Genomic DNA, 21,160 nt, shown 5'->3' on the forward strand with positions numbered 1-21,160 from the left:
GTAAGGTACTCGGTCAGTAGAACCCGTGCCAAAATGCCTTGGCCACTAACGTTCTTGAGGATGCATGATGGCCACACTCCTCTTGGTGAATATCCCGGAGGATTTCTTGTCCCTCCTCTCGCTCGACGCAACGCTGTAAAACGTTAGTGACACTTCTCTTGTATAGCTCGCCGTTAATAATGGTGTATGCCTTTACTCTTCTCTGAATTTGCCTTGCCGACACTTCCTCTTCCGGCAGACTTCCATCTTTGAGGTACGACATTATTGGTTGTGCCCAAGTCGGCACAAGGTGAGTCATGAAAACTGGCTCGTCTACCTCCATTGGTTCAATCGACATTGCTTCAACCGAGTTAGGGCGCTCAGTCCCCGGGTTGCCGGAACCACTGCCACTGTCTATATCCATTGGAGTGACGTTAGCTTCCGAGTTTGCCGGAACGAATATCGACTCCGATTCTGGTGACGGCTTACGCAGATGTTCCAACGCGATGCTGGCAGGGATGGCCTGCCGCATTGAACCTAGCTTGGACAAAGTGTCGGCAACCTCGTTCTTCGCCCGTGGTATGTGATGGAATTCACAACCTTCAGAGTGGCCGCTGATCTTCTGCACATGAAAACGATATAGTGCCATGTTGGCATCCAACGCATCCCAATTACCCGAGGCTTGCTGGACCACCAAGTCAGAATCACCGAAGCATTGAATCCGGCGAATTCCGATCTCTTTTGCCATCTTCACCATGAACAAGCGCCTCAAACTCGGCGACGTTGTTGGACGCTGCAAAATGAATTTGCAACACATAATTCAACTGATCACGCTTGGGCGAGGTGACAACTATGCCGTCGCCAAGCCCGCTTTTCATTTGGAGCCATCAAAATGCATATTCCAATAACTGGTTTCAGGTGGTGGTGGCTCATATTCCATCTCGGCCCAATCCACCAGGAAATCCGCCAGCGCCTGAGACTTCACGGCATCTCGTCTATCGTACTGCAGTGTGTAGGGTGCTAACTCAATAGCCCATTTAGCTATTCGGCCGCTTGCATCTTTATTGCTCATGATCTCCGAGATAGGCGCTTCACATATTACCCGTATTTGGTGTGCATCAAAGTAATGCTTCAGCTTCTTTTCCGCCATATAAACACCGTACGCCATCTTTTGGTAATGAGGATAATTCTGTTTTGACGATGACAACACCTCACTCAGATAATATACCGGTCTCTGTATCGACTTGCCATCTTTATCTCTCTCCACCACTATGACGGCACTGACAACTCGGTTTGTTGCTGCTATATACAACAAGATTGGCTCATGTGGCATTGGCGAGGCTAGTATTGGCGCCGTAGCGATCATTTTCTTCAACTCTTGGAAAACTACTGCTTGTTGTGTCCACACAAATTTATCAGTTTTCTTCATCAGCTGGTATAAGGGCATTGCCTTTTCACCCAGCCGACTGACGAAGCGACTTAACGATGCTAGGATCCAGTGAATTTTTGCACATCTTTGAGACATTTCGGCAACTTCATTCTTTCAATGGCGGCAATTTTCACATGATTTGTTTCTATGGCTCGGCTTGACACCAGGAATCCGAGTAGCTTTCCTGCCGGCACACCGAACGTGCACTTGGCCGGGTTTAGTTTCATTCGGAACCTTCTCAAGTTTGCAAATGTTTCTCGGATATCATCCAGCAGCGTGATGCTCTCTTTTGTTTTTATGACGACACCGTCGACATATACCTGCACGTTTTTGCCGAGTTGTTCGTGCAAGCATTTCTGCATGCACCTTTGGTAAGTAGCCCCTGCATTTCTCAAACCAAATGGCATAGTATGATAGCAATAAGCCCCGAACAGGGTGATAAATGATGTCTTTATTTGATCATTAGGATTTAGTGGTATCTGGTGGAAACCAGAATACACATCTACAAAAGACAACAACTCACACCCGGCAGTGGATTCGATCACTTGATCGATCCAAGGTAACGGAAAATGGTCTTTAGGGCATGCCTTGTTCAAGCTAGTGTAGTTGATACACATGCGCCACACTTTTGCTGCGGTTGGGTCATCTTTCTTCTTCTCGACCATGACCGGGTTGGCCAACCAGTCAGGATGCAACACTTCCATGATAAAGCCGGCAGCTAGAAGCCGAGATATCTTTCCCGATATGATTTTCCTTCTGTCATCAGCGAAGCGTCGAAGGGGCTGCTTCACCGGTCTTGCGTCTGGCCTGACATGCAATGAGTGCTCAGCCAACTCCCTCGGCACACCCGACAAGTTTTGGTTTGACCATGCGAAGATGTCTCGATTTTCACGGAGGAAGTTTGTGAGCTCGCCTTCCTATTTCTCATTCAGGCTGGCACCAATGATGACGGTGCGGTCCGGGAACTCATTGTCGACATGTATCTTCTTTGTCTCTTTGGCCGCCTGGAAAGCTACGCTGCCATGAGGGTTGGTCATGGCCGGCAGACCGATCTGCGCCAACTGAGCCAGTGCGACAACTTCTTGTAGCTTCCTCTTTTTCCCGGCAATGACCAATGACTCAGCCAAAGCAGCTCCTGCTGCCACACACTCCATTGAACGCTTGTAATTGCCGGAGATGGTTATGGTACCATTTGGTCCCGGCATCTTCGGGGCTGTTTGGTTTGAGCCCACAAGTGCCATGCCAAAAATTTGGTTACCAAATTTTTTGTTGTGGTTTTGTTTGCCCATGAATTGGCCAACTTGGCTAAAAAAATGAACTAGAGTTGGTAATGGGATGTTGGCTTGCCAAATAGTTGGCTTTCATCCAAACAAGAACCAAATTTTGGTCAATGAACAAAAAATTGGTAGGGCAATGTTTGGCCACCATCCAAACAGACCCTTCATCTTCAGATAGCCAATATGGGTAGTCGCCATGAATTTGGCCAATGCCGGTTTGCCGAGCAACGCATGATACGGACTGTTGAGATCCACCAATTCAAACACCAAGTTCTCTGTCCGACAATTTTCCCTTGTGCGGAATAAGACATCAACTCAGATTTTGCCTACCGGAGCACATGACACTCCCGGCACAATACCGTGAAAGGTAGTCCGGCTAGGCTCAAGCATGTTATCGGTAATGCCGAGTTTAAGCATCGTGTCTCCGTACATGATATTTATGCTGCTCCCATTATCAATGAGAACTCGGGTGAACTTGACATTGATGTCAGGCCCAATGAGTGTCGGATCGACCACCAGAGCATAGCCACCAGGATTCGGCATGACTCTAGGGTGATCAGCTCGATTCCAACAGAGCTCCTGCTCCGACCAGTACATGAATTTAGGTACAGCTGGCATGACAACATTGACTTCCATCTCACACCGACGCTGGCTCTGCTTGTCAGTTGGCTCCGTGACGAAAATCATGTAGCTTTGGTGATGCTCCTTGTACTCGTTCCTTCCTCCATACTCCGGGATGCCCTGGCCTTCTACCTAATTGACAGCATTGTTGGCCGAGGGTCCTTAAATTTGAGCATTTGTGCCTGTGAGTGGCGGGGGAGGAGACATCCGACTTGCTTCACCCTTCTCGGCCCGCTGCATCCAACTGCATTGCCGGGTTGTGTGATTCGCTGGCTTGCTGGGATTGGTCATGTGGAAACGACAAGGCTGATCAAGCATCATCTAGAACGTGTACTTCTGGTTATCTTGCCACAGCTTCTTTTGTTCTCCTTTCTTGGCCCACTGCTGATTTCCAGTCTTCTAACGCTGGCTAGGACCTGCATCAGGTTGATCTTGGATGGCTGCCACATGGGCTGGACCATTCCGATAATCCGGCCTATCATCCCTTCTTTTGTTCCTGTGATCTTGATGATCATTTCTCCGGAATGCTCCGACAGGATTGTATGTCGCCTGCTCTCTGTGTTGCTCTGCCGGCATCAGTGATGGCTGAGTTGGGTCACCCAACGCATACATCTCCGCAATCTTGATCATCTCGGATAGTGTGGCCGGCATTTCCCTCTACAGCTTCTGCCACAACATGCTGCCCTGTCGGCATCCTTGAGCAAACAATGCTATGGCCTGTGACTCCACTATCCCTTCACAGGTGTTGCGGAGGTTATTCCATCTCGTCAGGTACTCTCGATCAGTCTCGTTGTCCCTTTGCTTGCACATGGACAATTGCTGAGGGCGATTAGGCCTCTTGTAGGTGCTGGTGAAGTTGCTGACAAAGGCTTCGTCGAAATCTATCCAGCAGTTGTTGCTGCCCTCCGGTAGGTTATTCAACCCAATTCTGGCTAGCCCTACCAGCATTTGGGGTACATAGCGTACTGCCCATCTGCGATTGCCACCTGCCACGTGCATTGCAGTGACATAATCCTCCAACCAGTCTTCCGGCTTCGTACTGCCGTCATACGTTCTTGTGCCTCTGGGTAGTTGGAAACCCTGGGGCTGGTGTCTCTCTCATGATCCGGTAAGCGAAGCAACGCGGTCCCGGAGGGCCTTGCTCTTCCAGAAGTTCCGACAGACGAATTCTGTCGAGCCGATGACGGGCATCTAGCGGCGACACTTGCCGGTTTCCCACTCGGGCTCCGAGTGGGCCGACATTGTCACGCTCTCGCCTGAGATAGCCTTCATCTCCCATGGCCGAGTATCCATCATTGTAACAGTCTTGCCTGCGATCTTCACCTCGATACAGCGGGTTGTGCCCGGCACCCTGCTGACCTGCAGTAGTATTGGGCGCCGGACCCCGAGGTTGGCGTCCATGACCTGCCGACCGGCGTTCTTGCGGATCTTGGCGATTGTCGCCGAGATGCAGGCCACTTTGACCATCATCAACTCGCCTAACAACTTGCTTCCCAGCTAATACCGGATCATAGTGATCCAGCCGCTTGTCTCGGCCGGAGTTAACACTCTTATCCCGTCTGCCACCAGGTGAAGACGCCTGCTTGTCGTCCCGGCCGCCAGCGCCTGCGGCCGAGGGAATGATCTGAGATGCACCAAGCTTGCCGTGTAACCTCATGTATGCCTCATTTTGCTCGTTAGTCGTGCGAAGCAACTCCTTCACACGCAACTACTGTAATCGGAGTTCCTCTCCCGTGAGATTTGGCAACTCTTCTGCTGCAGCCTCGGCTGCCCTGAGGCTCTTAACGGGAGTGCTGTATTTTGGCTTTAGTGCCGACGCATAGCTTGCCGATATGGCAGGTATGGCTCTACCATCCCTAGCTATCTCGGCATTCAAGTTCTTGCCACGGTTACGCACTTCCCCAACTCGGCTAGGGTTATGCACAGCAGTGGAATTAAGACCATGAGCTTTGTTATACTCACGGAGAGAGATCTCGAGCTCTTGCCGAGCACGAGCCATGTCGACAGCTTCCTGCAGCAGGTTCTGGCGCTCCAACTCCAGCTCAGCCTGAAGCTAGGCCGAGTTGGCGTTTGGAGCCACAGGTAGCGTCAGCTTCTCGATGGCGGCCTGGAGCGGAGTCGGCTTTGCCAGCACAGCAGATGTGCCGGCCAGAGCAGCGATGTTCTAAGGTTTCTCCATTGGGGGTTACGCCGTTCTGCCAGACTTGCTCGGGAGTCCGACGCTTTCAGCAGCGCCCTTGCCGGCATCGCCACCTTGAGCCGTCATCATGACCTCCACACAGCTAGCGGGGCAGTCGACATGCCGACCGCGAGCCGTGCAGACGGTGGGGGCATCCTCAGCTACCACCACATGCTCGGGATACCTGCAAGGAGTGTCAGTGGCGATGTAGACCTCGTGCGTACCGAAGTTGATGAAGCGGCCTGCGCAGAGAAGTGGCGCGTTGTTGAAGCAGCCTGCGTTGTTGTCGATGAAGCCCAGAGAGCCGAATCTCTGGACCAAACCGGAGACGACGCGCTCTCCGGTGACGAGAATGCTTCCCGTCCGGATGAAAACTCCAGCCAGCGCCGCTGCTGGCCTCACGGTGGGCGCCAACTGTCATGGTGGTGTCACGGCAGATGCGATGGGATGGCTTGAGTTGGGGCCGATGGACGAAGGTGGATCCGGAGGAGGGATGGCGTAGTGTAACCACGCACAAGTTACCGTGAACACGATGTTTATCCAGGTTCGGAGCCCTCTTGATGAGGTAACACTCCTACTCCTGCCTTGTTCGTATTAGCCGAAATAGAGGGCTACAATGGTGCTCCTTGAGCTGTATTCAGAGGAAGAAGAAGAGGAAGAAGAACTTCTAATATTCTCTAAGGGAGGAACCCCTCTCACAGGAGGGGGGAGCCTCTATTTATAGGCTAAGGATGTCACACTGACATGCGGGCCGAAAGCAAACCCTAGCTACCCCCGGACCCGCCGGGTACGCCCATGGTTCCCTCCGGATTGTTCGGGAGGGGACAGCGCTGATTTGTGCTTTACGTACTGTGAGACGGCGCGCACTGTAGCCCCGCCCCGCCCTTCGTCACTTGTCCTTCTACGGCGCGTCACTGTGCAGTCGTCCGGCACAGCGACATGAGCAATGACTGCTTTCCCGTCATAAAGGGAGCGCTGCTTTACTTTAGGCCATACGACCAGGATAAGACCGTTGGTATATCCCGACCCTAACCGAGATTAGGTAGTCCGTGCTTTTCCTGCAATCACATAAGATAAGATAGAGATGTCGGCATACTCTTGGTATGCCGGCCTGTTATAAAGTCGGCTCAACAATACCGGCGTACTTGCTTACGTCGGCTCTGCTCTCGCTAACCCGGTCGATATGTGTCGTCATGACCCTACCCGGAGTCATTCCCCCGACAACTACAGGAGTCGCCTTCCCGTCTTTAAACAATAGCTAACCGAATGTGGTGAATCCCGACACTGTCATGACAAAGATGCTGACAAGAGAATACAAGAAAGAAACAAAGAGATTGCCGGCCTGCCTGCGTATTATCAGTGCATGACAAGAAGTACAGTACAGAGTTTGTTCCGCCGGTTCGCCGAATTCATTAGTAAAAGGTTTCGAAATCTCGTCCCCATGTGTTTAGAACAAGATTGATACAAGGTTGGCTCTATTTAAAGCTTAGGTTCTACATTAACTTTGCAATAAAATTGGTTGTGTACATCACTTCTATGTAGAGAGACCGGGGACCTCAGCTTTGGTTTGCCTTTTTACACATGAAGTAAGAATCAGTTTCCAGCACGTAATACTACTAGATTGGTTATTTCCTGCAGTAATCAGGAAATGCTCCCACGTTTCAAACGGGGCGTACTTGTCAACCACTGCACCGGATCTCGATACTGTTTGGCGTAGGTAATCCATCATTTGGTGCCAGATCGACCGGTAGGTTCCTGGGGACCTTTGAATTGGATCGATGGCACAGCGGAGTCGTCCACATCAACGCAGTCCCCTTCATGCGTCTCAGCGTTTCGTTTCCACATGTGCTTGTGTAGTTGTGTTTGTGTTTGATTTTACTTGCAAATTGCACCGTATTACCTGGCGAAACGAGTAAAGGAAACATCTTAATCCCTTTTGTTTTGGTTTGGAAACCAGCTGAGCTTTACTTTGTTTAGCTGAATATGCAGCAATAGGGCTATTACTTTAGACACTGGAAATCTAATAGGCACAGTTTTGCCAAAAGGAAAAACCAAGCCTAAAACAATGACCAAAGAGTCACCACTCTCTACAAAAATAATTCAAAAGATTTCAAGAGTAAAGGCAGAAAGTTGCAAGGAGCCAGTACTTCCTCCTTTAGCTGAAAGAGAAGGCACCACCGATGTGGCCCCCATGTCCCCAACAAACATCTCACACTGCATATTTCCCTCCTGCAATTTCCAAACAACTTCCTCTGGTTTTGTTTTGTCATGTATCTCTTCTTTGCTTTAGCTGTCAACAAGAATCCTATCACCTCCTATTTCACACATGTGTTCCTTCCTTTTGATTAAAGAATTGGGCAGGGTTGACAAGTCTTGCCTTGTGCATCTTCCCCTCTCAAACCTTATCTTCTCACTAGACAATGCCATTCAACCTACCAAGGTCTGCCACCAGTTTTGCTCTGTATTTCCATGATTAAATAACTAGTAACTAGTACTCCAAAGGGAATCAAATAGATCATTACCTGTGTTTACAAAGAATCAAACACAATATCTCTATTTGACTACTTGTAAAATTTTGTATTTGCAACTGTTATATTAGCCTTTGGAGACGTATCCATTTCGCAGAGACTTCCTGTCACAAATGAAGTACCCACCATAATTGTCAGCCAACAAATTTACATACGACATAAGGAAAATTTGTTGTGACAATCGGAGCAAGAATTCATACATATCTGAAAACCAACTCATGTGTATATAAAATAATCAGAGGAATATGAAGGTAATCTGGATCCATTACAATCACTTGCTTTTACAAATAAAGGCTAAAGCCAAATGATCAGAACTTCAAAATACATATATGTTGCTCTTGCACTAACTTTTCCTTAGCATGGCCAGATCAGTCACCATGAGTTAACATGCCAAAACTTCTGGCTCTTGGCACTGGTCAACATTTGCTACTTCACTTTACATCAAAACTATGTGACAACTGAATAACATAGAATCACGACCTAAATATGACAACAAAACAAGACATAAGGGAATATTATGATTTGGTACTCTACCGGCAAGCACAGTTCACATATTTCTCCAAAGGTCTTAGAAGGACATAATGTCGCTATGCCGCCTTGTTAGCTGCATTCAGTTGTAAAGTCGGGTTAGGTTTCACGGCGGCATTCGGACCTAGTCCAAGCCACTGATGGCTCTCAGGCTCCTTCTTGACTGGTGTTGCATCTGAAGGAGAAGCTTGGTACGGTGCCTTTGCATGGAGACTAGAAGAAAATAAGAGCCCAAGTTAGATCGAAACTGCAATGGTAAAAATATTGCTAGTGCGAAATCATGACAACGAAATAATCACTCACCGATCCTTTCTCTTCTCAAGGAACCTGTGAAGTGATGCCTTCCTAGCAATAGGCAGATCTAGAAGGTAGAAATGTTTGATCAACAATCAGCACAGTAAAATTCAGCAAGTCATATTTTAATATTCCAAGAGATATGTTCAGAAAGAATGGGCGGAGTAATCACCAGAAGCATTTGGACCAGCAGGCTTGTGAGCATCAACCTGAGCACCAGGCAAGCTACTCGCTGGGGCCAGCACGGGCATTTGGACCTTGGTGCTGTCGGTCACAGGTGTGGGTGTAGAGACGTTTGGAACAATTGGGCTGCCTTTGCTAGCAAGCTGCATAAGGCCCTTTGCCTTGTCGGCTGGGAAGTCATTGAACACGAGCACCTTTCCATTATAGAAGATGGTCAGCTGATTCTTCTCTTGCTCCCTGAAATTTATTTGCACACAACTGTTGAGTACACTTAACAACTTCCGGTTCAGATTTATACAATTTTCCATCAACAAGGGTCCAATTAAAGGTCTTTCAATCTCGAAAAAAGTACTAAAGGTCTTAAGTCTGAGTAGCCTGCCTAGTGTTATTGTAGCTCTATAAGCATGCATGGTCGATTGCTCATTTCAAAATTACTAGTACTCTGTAAGACTCTTAACAGTTTCTTGCACGGTTGCACGTAATATTCAGTTTCGACAATCTTTCCCTAGCAGATCTCCGAGCAAAACAATATCTCCATGCAACACCCAGTCCAGATTCAGATAAACTAAACACAGATAGAAAGGTCTCTAGACTAACATATTCTCACAAGTCACAAAGACTGGTGAGCACCCAGCAACAAGCAAGATATACACCAGGCTAAACTGAAGTAGAGGGAAGAAGCGTGGCGTATTACCTAGTAGTAGCATCAGGGGCAGCAGCATCCTGCACGCCCAAGCCGGCGCTCTGGGGGAATAGCTCCATGGTCTCCTTCCTGCCCACCTCCTCCTCCGTTCCCGCCGCCTTCTGCGTCTCAGCCTCACCTGCAAACCAAACCAAGCAGCAGATCAGAGAGCCGGACTCCATAATTCAAGCCACCTGTTGGGAATCTTCAGAGCAAATCAAACGCGCGGTGGGATGCATCCCAAAAATTATCCAGATCTCACACGAGAAACCTGACAGGAACCGGAACTTCCTCGCACGAATCGAAACGCCAAAAAACCGCAACCTCCCCGAACCAAGCAAAAGCTTTAAATCTCTCACCTTTGATTCCTAGGCCGAGCTCGGCCGCAGCGGCGCCGTTCTGGCGGACGAAGCGGCTGAGGAGGCTGCAGGCCGTGGTGAAGCTGGTCGCCCGCTCCCCGGCTCTCGCGGATGCCGCCATCTTCCCCCCTCCGCACCAACTCGAATCGATCCAACGACTCAAATCGAAATCCCAGTTTGCTCGTGGAGGCGTTCTTGGGGGCAACAGCGGTGGTTGCTTCGTGCGCGTCCGGGCTCATGTATGTGTGTACGCGTGCGCTTATAACAGAGAGGCTGTAGTTTCTAGTGGTAGAAAAATAAATTCTTTTTCTTTCTTTAATACAGGAAAACTACCCCCACGATAATTTGCGCGCGTAATTAAATAGGGTGCGGGCCGTGCCATGATTGCGCCAAATCCGCACGTGGTTCGTGTGGTGCAGCTAGTGGCAGTGGGGCGTTCAAGGCCGGTGCCTTGGGAGAGTTTTTTATTTCTGTCCCTCTTCTTGATATTTTATTCCAGCTATTGGACCTCCTCGCTTCTACTTGGACGTGACTTTTTAGACACGGGTGGGGCCCACTACACGCATGTGCGTGTTTATGCGGCTTTATGGCCATGGGAACTGTTTGATCGTTGACGTGAAGGAGCCGGATTTGAATCCATCGATTGCCTCTGGAAATACGACTTGCTCTTTTATTCCCTTTGAAAAATCTAGAATATAGTAAATGTCTATTTATATTTATTTATGTGGTTTGAAAATGTTTTATCTTGTCGGCTGAATACTTGAAAAAAAATTAGTAAGAGCTTCTCAAGTATTAACTCCGTCTCATATTAAGTGTCGCCACAAAATCAGTGACACTTTATGGAAAAAAATATATCAACATTTACTTAACCAAATTTTCATACAATTTTTATTTTTTTAGAAAAAATGAATTTTTTTAGACAATTAGAAATGTCTGAGCATATAATCTCAGAAAGTTTCATCTAATTGTTTGGGTGAATATTGTGGAAAACAATGTGCTTTCAAAATTGATAAGTCTAGGAAAGTTGTAACTTGTAGGGTGTCTTCGAAACTCCTCTATCTTCCAGCTTCCCCAAACTCAACCGTGGAGCAGTGCCGAGCAACTCAACTCCACGAAGCTAGATCCGAGAAGCCAATCCAATTCTCTGTGCAAAACTCATAGCACCTCTTTTGGAGATTCCTGGAATAGCAAAACGCGGAGCGTCCTAAAATTACGGCTATCAGCTGGCACCGCGAAGTGAGAAAAAATGGTTTGGTCTTCTTTATCGATCCCCTTCATCCCGATCCCCTTCTTCGCCCCACCCTCGCGGCCTCACCCAATGCCAACGTGCCGCCGGCCCCCGATTTCCTCCAGTCGCAGTCGGACTCGGCGAGTGCAAAGAGGATGCTGGTGTGGGACAGTGGGAGACGGGAGATGTGGACGGCGGAGGCTGGGTTCTCACGGTCAGGTCGTGGCGGGACGCGGAGGATAGCACGAGGCATTGCAATGGACGGCGCATCAGCAACTCCACGCCAGCTGGTCAGCCTCCTGCATGCAGCCGTTCTTTCGCCCCATCCGCGATCGATTCACCAAGCAACTCTTGTTAAGATGATCTCCTCCTGAGTGGGCTCACCGGCCCACCGGGCCCTTCGATCCGCGCCCTGATCGGGGGTGCCCAACCCAATATGGTTGGCGGGCCCCTGTTACACTGCGTTATAAAAAGAGGTGAGAGCCGGCGCCATGCAACACGAGGTTCGTCGTGGTGCCGTACACCCCACCAAAAAAAGGCCTACCGATCTAGTGTTTGCGCAGGAGTAACGGGAAGCACCGCCGCCTAGCCATCACTCGCCCTCGCCGTCGCTCTCGTCCCCATGTTGACCACGCCGGCCTCGTCGAGCCAAGGAGAAGGTACCCATCCTCCTCATCTTCCATCTCTGATATGGCTCGGGGGTGGCCCGATCTTTCGATGAGATTGATAACTCTCGATTTGGGTAGGAGGTGACGTTGACTAGGAGGCAGCGCCTTAGCAATCGATACACCAATTTCCGAGGGTTATTGATCACACGGAGGCACGATCAACCTGACCACGAAGGTTTTTGTTCCTGTAAGCAATCGAAGAACAAGATAAATAGAAGATGCAATCTAAAATTGCAAGTATACTATATCAAACCAATGTCTCAACGAGACGATAAGTTGGGGTTCTGAAAGCGGTAAAGCAGGTGGTCTAACCGACACATGCGATTACACGAAGTAGTAGCGATGGCTAACTTTTAACTAAACAAAACCTAAAACTCCATAGGGGGGCTCGTGGGGTATATAAAGGAGGAGGGAGAGAGATTTTCGTCCACCTTGAGTAAGGAGGCCGAAATCCAACTCTATCTCTAACTTTCCTAACAAACTACAACTCTTTAGGGAACAGAAAAACAGATCCGTCAGCTTGTTTTGTCGTCCACGGTCAGCACGCGTTGAATATCCTTGTGGGGCTGGATCCGTTGGAAAGGTCTTGTAATTACCTTTTCAACAAGTACTTGTTTGCTTGATTTGGACTCCGGATGCAGCCTGGGTGATTAAAACAAATTCAGGTCTCCTGACAGCTCGGACCCGAATCGGATTCAAGTTTAATTCGTTTCTCTAGCAAGCTCCGAATCTTGTGCCATTTGATTTGTTGGAAAGTAGACTTGATAGGCTTCACCTTGCGTCACCCGCCGCATGCTATCGCACCACATCTTCACTTTGGACTTGTAAAGTTCAATAAGATGCTTGCATAGTAAGATCATACAAAATAATAGCTCTGCCTCTTTGCAAGTAATATATTGAACAAATTTAATAATTGATTTCACCTGATTATAATTGTTATTGAATACTCCAACAATTAGGGTTCTAATGGTCGTATCCATGGTGGCCATGTCCATATCAATCTCTCTCTCTCGATCCCCATACCGATAGCAAATAGAATCACAGAAAGTACTACCGACTAGATCTACACCTAGATGATTCTAGGAAGCTAACAATGGTATGAGAGCAACCTAGGGTAGTGGATCTGCTCGGGTAGAAAAGAAAAAGAAGAAAATCAAAAGAAAAGGAAAACCCTAACCCTAACTCCTTACCCGAAAGTGAAGAGGAATCGCCTGCCGCCGGTCGTTGTCGTCATGGGGTCGCCTGCAGGGAAAGGGCGCTGCCGATGAGCCACTTGACGGCGACGCGCGCACCATCGGGTGCACGTGCGTGCCGTTAAGGGGGCCAAGGACGGCGCCGCCATCAAAGGAAAAGGAGGGGAGGAAGGGTGGAGGGACAGGAGGAGCCGGCAGTGCTGCTCGCCGTCGCCGGCAGGCGGGCTCCGGCTGAAAGTTTTTTCGCCGCCGCCACCAAGAGAGAGCGGTCGGGACATAGGGTGGCGCTAGGGTTTTCGAATTAGCTAGGGTTTTTTTCGGCCGGCCCGTTTTATTCGATCGACTTTCACGGACAGCCGTCCGATGGTTTGGACGGCTGTGATTGCGCCACGCGGGCTAAGCGAGCGAAGCAGGCCAACGGCCGGCGCAGCTTTTAGGCCCAAAAGTTTTTTTTTCCACAGAAGTATTCCCTTACAGTTTATGTTCAGTTTTTGCTGAGTTTTGTCTAAGTTTTCTCCTATTCAAACTGAACTAACAAGATGTTTGTTTAAGGAAATAGAAAAGTACAAAGTAATGCTTCTGAAAAGTATAAGGTTAAGAATCGTATTCACCTTTTTTCCTGTGCAAATAGTTTAAATGAGTTGTTTAAATTAAAAGAACATGATTAAAATGTTTTATGACAATTGTGATAAGGGCATGGCCGCATGGGGCAGGATTTGAGGAGCTTCAAGAGGATTGAGGTGGGTGGATCTCCTCTTTGAACCGGATGAACTATAGTGTGGCGGCTGTTTTCTCTGTTTTGAGGTGACATGCATTTCCTTTCCTATTTTTTTGGTTGTCTTGTTTGCTTCAGTTTTCTATCAAATCTGAGAGAAAACCTTCGTTTAATAAAAACATTTATTAGTGCTCACATGCTAAAAACAATCTGTGCTTACATGATAAAGTGATTCAGCACAGATGCTAAAAACAATTTGTGCTTACATGATGAAGTGATTCAGCACAGATGATTCAGCATATAGGGGATCCATCAGAGATGGATACGTGATTATGGGCTTAGTAAGAAGGTAGTGATCTTTGTTGTAGGAAGAGAATGATTGTTTTGTTTTTCTTCATGAAGGTATGTAGCACGACATCCTTATCATGCCAATACAGATCAGGTTCAGAGCCTTGATCATGGCAACTTGGAAAGTAGGAATCGAAAGTAAATCCATCATATTTATCCAGTAAATGTTTCTGTAGAGGTTCTTGGCCAGCTTCACAAGCATTTATAAATCAGCAAACAAAATATTTATTTTCCCTAAGAAGACTACATGAAGGTACTCCCTCCATTTCACAAAATTTGGCGTATTTTCTTTCGTTAAGACCAGGCTTTGACCAAAAATTACACTATTAATATGTAACCTATATGATACAAAATCATGATTATTAGAAAGAACTTTTAAAGACGAATCTATTGATATAAATTTCATGCATGTAAAAACACATATTAATAGAGTTATCATTGGTCAAAACCTTGTCTTAACGAAACAAAATACGCCAACCTTTGTGAAATGGAGAGAGTATGTAGCAAGAGGTCCATATCATGGCCATCTAACAACTAGCAAGGTGATCGCCTACCCCGTGTGTTTGCTTGTATTGTTTGATGTATGCTGTTGTTATGCTAGTTTGGAAAGAGTAAAGTATTCAAAGATTTTGGATAATTGAATCTATTATCTATTATACTGATAATCTGAAGTTTTTTTGCACTTTGATAGTCTGATGTAAGTAGATGAGGTCATTTTCTCTTGTGTTTGATGTGCTATTGAGTTCCGGTTCAAAGACTGCTGTACCTTCACTTTATATAAAAGAATCATCAATTTGTCTAATTTACTAATTTTAGTACAGAGCAGTACGAGTAGCTATATATATTACCACTTGTCTACTAAACACTACCATAACAGTAGCAGGTTTTAGGAAATACACGGGCAACTGAGTCTTGAATCATCAGAATGGCAATTCTTTATGCCCTGTTTTAGTTGATTGAATGTTCTGTTTATATTCAAAAGGATATTATTATTATGCACTCAATCTAATTTCTGTTGAGTCTTGATGCATCAAAATGGCAATTCTCTACGCCCTGTTTTAGTTGATTGAATGTCATGTTTATATTCGAAAATACATTATTTACTCAATCTAATTTCTGTTGTGTTTGGTTCCCTGGACCAGAGGGCGGCGTAAGGGGAATTGGTCAGCTCACAGCTGTTTGGTTCCTTGGGTCTGCACTCTGCAGCACTTGGTGTCACCCAAGGTAAGTTCACGGCATCAAAATCCTCTATTTTTTCACTAGTATATTTCAGAGAACACAAGTTTTTAGAGATTTCAGTAGAGCAAAGGACAAGATTCAGAGAACAGTTGTCAAGCCGAACTGAAATAAATCATGCTAGCTTGATAGCATGCTAGTTCTCCGGATCATACAGCCAAGTACTTCATATTTCCACAAACGAACACAAAATCTGAACCAAAACTCATGGTTACTGTTTGGTACAAGTTCTGTTATATACAAGTACATAAATTGGTACAAAAAAGAGTGTTATCTTTTGAAAGTAAATTAATTAAGTGGATCTGCTACTATTCTGTTTTGGTTTGATTTGGTTCATTGTGCTATTTCTCTGCTGTGATGTACCTAGATATGAGAAATGGCTGTTTCCTTTTATGTATGTGTGCTATTTTCCGTACATGCTCCATAAGACTTTGCCCTCATGTGTCTAATTAGATCATATTTTTCTCTCCAACACCATATGATCCATTATTTGTTTTACTAACAGCATGAATTGCATTTTCCTTTTTATGATACAAATGTTTAGAACGCCATTGCATTCCAAATTTATGAATGTATTGAGGATTTCTTATGTTCCGTAGGAATGGTATGCATAAAGACAAGGAAGCAAGAAGCCAGCTTGCAAGAAACATGAAGTCGCTGGTTCGCATCAATCGGATATTTTGTGTAATGGAGCAAGCAATGAATTCTTGGACATGCAATTTTAGCTATAATTTTGTAAACCTGTATGGTGTCTTGAACATTGAATTAGTATGACAAATGGATTATAGTTATGTTTGGAAGAGATGAATTATTTATATGTGATAATAACTTTATGTGCGTCGAAACATACTGTTATGATAAACATGGAACTTGATTAATATTGCCAAGGCAATAAAAAATGGTATACTAGCTACAGGAAAGGTAGCTGGCAAAACTAACATCGTCTAATAGTTGGTCGGGGAAAGGTCATAGCAAGATTAACGGATAGTTGGTCGGCAAAGCGTGTACCAACAAACTGTTGGTCGGTAAAGAGAGGTTGGTCAGGAAAGTTTTTGTTGGTCGGCAAAGGTTCCGTAGTGGCGACGAACAGTTGGTCGGCAAAAAATTGTTAGTCGGCAAAGACCTTTGCTGACAGGACTTTCAGTGACAGTGTGTTGGTCGGCAAAACCCATTCCCTACCAACATTCTGTCAGCGAAAGCAGTTTTCCCGACTAACTTGTTTGTTGGGAATTCTATACCGTGGTGTGGTGCCTGGCTTTCGTCTGTGCTGAGGTGGACTGGGTGGTTGACACTCCACAGCCCCCAAAGCCGACAGAGCCAGTTAGGGATGATAAAGATGATGATGCTTCTTGGAATAAAAAGAAGGACTATGCTCCGTTGGAGGTGTCATACACCTTCGAGAACAAAAAGTGGCTCACCGCCAACAAAAAGTGCATGGCTTTCATAAAGAATACAATTGAGCACGCTATTGTGGGCTTAGTTGCAAAGTGTGCTTCTGTAGGATAGTATCTTGAAAAGATAAAAAGCCAGTGAACTGGGTCTTCAAAGATATATGCTACCCAACTGCTAAAGCAACTGGTGACAGAAAAATACACTGGAGGAGGACATGGAATAAGAGAGCACATCCTCAGGATGAGCAACATGGCAGCCAAGCTGAAACCCATGGATGCTGATCTAGAGCTCAAGCCTGCACTCCTTGTTCATCTGGTTATGGCTTCACTGCCAAAAGAGTTTGACACTTTTGTTGTCAACTACAACATGCAGCCAGAGCGGTGGGATATTGAAAAGACAATAGCCATGTGTGTGCAAGAAAATGACAGAATTAAATCCTCATACGGTGGTTCCCTTAACTATGTGAAGGATAACAAAAAAAACAGAACTACAATCAAAGCAATCAAAGTTCTCCTTCAAAGCCACATGGTAAAGCTCCCATGCAACATCAGCATCAGCAAAAGTCTTTTCCAGTGGACAAAGATACATGCCTCCACTACAAAAAGACTGGGCATTACAAGAGAGATTGCCCAACATGGCTCAAGTCAATAATGGCAAAGAATGGTATAAACTCCATTTCCTTTGTAAATGAATCCTTGTATACACAATTTTCGAAATCTACTTGGTGGATTGACTCTGGTGTAACTGTTCATGTTGCAAAATCTTTACAGGGATTCCTTTCGACGCGGACTACGCAAAGAAACGAAAGATGCGTTGAAGTTGCAAATGGAGTCCAAGTGGACGTTGAAGCTGTCGGCGACATCTCCTTGGAGCTTGCTGATGGATTCACGATTCTGCTTAGATGTTTTTTATGCCCCTTCATTACACATAAACTTGATTAGTGTTTCATGTTTGGACAAAGTTGATTATGAATGTCATTTTGGACATGGCAAGTGGGCCATATGGTTTAATGATGATTGTGTGGGTGTTGCTTTTCTTCACAATGAGTTTTATTTATTATCCCCACATGAAAAAGTATATTCTATGTGTAATGTGAATGAACATGTTGCCGCGTCGGAGAAAGCACAAAAGAAGAAAAAAAGAACTCATGATTCATCGAAATTATGGCACTGTGTCGTTTAGGCCATATTTCGAGGGGGAGAATAAAAAAACTTGTTAAAACCGAAATTCTTCCTCCATTAGAGTTCTCAGACATGGAGCAATGCATAGATTGTGTTAAAGGAAAGTATGTAAATCCAATAAAAATGGTGCAACACGAAGCACCAACACACTAGAAATTATTCACACTGACATTTGTGGACCATTTACTGTGAAAAGTGTGGATGGTATGATTCGTTCATAACATTCATAGACGACTACTCCCGTTATGGGTACATTTATCCAATAAAAGAAAGATCAGAAGCGTTGGATAAATTTAAAATATTCAAGGCTAAAGTTGAAAATCAGCATGATAAAAGAATAAAGATAGTAAGATCTGACCGTGGGGGGGAGTACTACGGTCGGCACACCCCATATGGCCAAGTCCCTGGACCTTTTGCAAGGTCCCTACAGGAGACTGGAATAGTTACCCAGTATTTAATGCCGGGCGAGCCTCAGCAAAATGGAGTAGCTGAAAGGCGTAACCGTACACTTATGGATATGGTGCGCAGTATGATGAGTTATTCCACCTTACCATTGGGATTATGGATGGAGGCATTAAAAACCGCCATTCACATCCTCAATAGAGTACCAAGCAAGTCGGTGCCCAAAACACTGTACGAGCTATGGACAGGTAGAGTACCCTCTCTACAACATCTGCGGGTGTGGGGGGGGGGGGGGGGCAGCTGAGGTCAAAGTGTTTAATCCAAATATTGAAAAATTAGATACCAAGACAGTAAGTTGCCATTTCATTGGCTATCCTGAAAGATCAAAAAGTTTTCATTTCTACTATCCAGACAGATATACAAAGTTTGTAGAAACAAGACACGCCGTCTTGTTAGAGGACGAAATGATGAGGGGGAGCACGGTAGCTCGAAAAGTTGATCTTGAGGAGAAGAGGGTGCATGCACCTAATCCGATGACTCAGTAGCCATTCTTTTCACTACCTGTTGTTGTCGCACCAACAATCTCTGAGATTGTGGTGCCAACACCTGTTGCAACTCCACACATGGAAACAACGAGTGAAGGTTCGGAACCTGTCCGTCAGGAGCCGACTCAACGCATTGTTGCACATGAAAGGGAACTGCAACAGCTACCTACAGAAGATGCGCCGCATGTAGAGACACAGAATGTGCCAGAAATTGAGGCCCCTAGAAGGTCTCAAAGAGTTAAAACATCAGACATTCCTAAAGATTATAAAGTTTATAATACAAAAAGAGTTCATATGGAGAATGATCCCATTTCATATGAAGAAGCCATGAGTAGCCCTCACTCATCGAATTGGCTGGAGGCCATGGAAGACGAGATGAAATCGATGAGTTCCAATGAAGTTTGGGACTTAGAGGAAATTCCTAAAGGAGCCAAAATGGTAGGCTGTAAATGGGTCTACAAAACCAAATATGATTCTAGAGTGAATATAGAAAAGTACAAAGCACGACTCGTGGCAAAAGGATTTGCACAAAGAGTAGGAGTAGATTACAATGAGACATTTTCACCAGTCTCATGCAAGGATTCCTTCAGAATCATAATGGCACTAGTGACGCATTTTGATTTAGAGGTACATCAGATGAATGTAAAGATGTCATTTCTAAACGGGGATTTAGAAGAAAATTCTACATGAAACAACACAAGGGTTTTATCATGGAAGGCAAGGAAAACATGGGATGCCGCCTAAGGAAATCCATTTATGGATTAAAGCAAGAATCTAGATAGTGGTATCTAAAGTTTAATGAGACTATTAAGAAATTTGGGTTTAAAGACAATGTTGAGGACAACTGTGTTTATGCAAAGTTTAAAAATGCGAAATATATTTTTCTAATTTTGTATGTGGATGATATCTTACTTGCTAGCAGTGATGTGAGTCTACTACTAGAAACAGAGAAGTTCTTGTCCTCAAATTTTGATATGAAAGATCTTGGTGAGGCATGATATGTTTTGGGCATAGAAATTCACCGAGATAGGAAAAATGGGGTTCTAGGACTATCGCAAAAGGCATATTTAGAAAAAATTCTAAAGAAATACAATATGCATGCGAGCAATGCCACACTTGCTCCTATAGTCAAGGGCGACAGTTTTGGGAAATTTCAATGTCCCAAAAGCCAATACGAGATCGATCAAATGAAAACGGTTCCATATGCTTCGGCTGTTGGAAGCCTACAGTGTGCACTCGTCCTGACCTAACTTTTATCACCGGGATACTCGGTAGATATCAAGAAAATCCAGGCAGAGAGCACTGGAAAATGGTAAAGAAAGCATCGCGTTATGCGCAAGTCACAAAAGACCTCATGCTAACAAATAGAAGATCTAATTCCCTAGAAATAAGAGGATATTCCGATGCAGATTTTGCGGGAGACAAAGATGATAGAAAATCCACATCAGGATATGTATTCACTCTAGCAGGCGGGACTATTTCATGGAGAAGCTCCAAACAGTCAATTGTTGCATCATCCACGATGTATGCAGAATTTATAGCATGTTATGAGGCCGCAGCGCAGGCGATATGGTTAAAGAAATTTATACCCGACTTGAAAGTGGCATATTGTATTGACAAACCACTAAAGATGTATTGCGACAACCAGCCCGCAGTATTCTATACTCACAACAACAAGTCGAGTAATGCTACCAAACCAATAGAGATAAAGTATTATGTTGTGAAAGATAAAATCCAGGATCACAAATTATAAGTCTCGAGCATATAAGGACAAATGATATGCTTGTGGATCCGCTTACGAAAGGCTTACCTCCCAATGTGTTCAAGGAACACTTAGCCGGCATGGGTTTAAGGGAAAGCCTATGATTCCTGGATCATGAATGGCCCGAAAAAAAACAGAATTTGTTTCAACACAGAAAGGTATGTTGTAGCTGTGTGATTCTATCGGCAATTGAGCTAAGACGATGAAACATGCTCTACGTACTAATCGGTGGTGAAACGAGTAAAGTAAAAGGTACACAGTTAAAAGAAATTTTGAGATAAGGGGGATAATGTTAGGATGATCTCCTCCCGAGTGGGCCCAACGGCCCGCCGGGCCCTTCGATCTGCGCCCTGATCGGGGGCGCCCAACCCAATATGGTTGGCGGGCCCCGGTTACACTGCGCTATAAAAAGAGGTGGGGGCCGGCGGCAC

The 21,160-nt window shown here is 45.6% G+C and overlaps 2 protein-coding genes across 2 annotated transcripts; both read right to left on the reverse strand.

Annotated features, from left to right (window-relative positions):
• Positions 1-13: 13 nt before the first annotated feature.
• On the reverse strand, positions 14-628 carry LOC112271629. Its single transcript, XM_024461351.1, has one exon. The coding sequence runs from the start codon at positions 626-628 to the stop codon at positions 14-16; it is 615 nt and encodes a 204-aa protein (XP_024317119.1).
• A 7,586-nt stretch (positions 629-8,214) lies between these two features.
• On the reverse strand, positions 8,215-10,313 carry LOC100845206 (protein TIFY 10b). The gene is made up of 5 exons (XM_003572756.4): positions 10,060-10,313; positions 9,713-9,839; positions 9,008-9,255; positions 8,845-8,902; positions 8,215-8,754 (listed from the first exon to the last, which is right to left on the reverse strand). The coding sequence occupies exons 1-5, from the start codon at positions 10,178-10,180 to the stop codon at positions 8,601-8,603; spliced, it is 708 nt and encodes a 235-aa protein (XP_003572804.1). The 5' UTR covers positions 10,181-10,313; the 3' UTR covers positions 8,215-8,600.
• Positions 10,314-21,160: the final 10,847 nt, after the last annotated feature.

The sequence above is a fragment of the Brachypodium distachyon genome, chromosome 3 (genome assembly GCF_000005505.3).
Source record: "Brachypodium distachyon strain Bd21 chromosome 3, Brachypodium_distachyon_v3.0, whole genome shotgun sequence".
Lineage (NCBI taxonomy): Eukaryota > Viridiplantae > Streptophyta > Magnoliopsida > Poales > Poaceae > Brachypodium > Brachypodium distachyon.

Excerpts from the sequence above, each read along its gene's own strand:
- LOC112271629 (XM_024461351.1), bottom strand. The coding sequence starts at position 628 with ATGGCACTATATCGTTTTCATGTGCAGAAGATCAGCGGCCACTCTGAA.
- LOC100845206 (XM_003572756.4), bottom strand. The coding sequence starts at position 10,180 with ATGGCGGCATCCGCGAGAGCCGGGGAGCGGGCGACCAGCTTCACCACG. Across the intron at positions 9,256-9,712 it reads GCCCCTGATGCTACTACTAG|GGAGCAAGAGAAGAATCAGC; the intron begins GTAATACGCCAC and ends AATAAATTTCAG. Across the intron at positions 8,903-9,007 it reads TGCTGGTCCAAATGCTTCTG|ATCTGCCTATTGCTAGGAAG; the intron begins GTGATTACTCCG and ends TCTACCTTCTAG.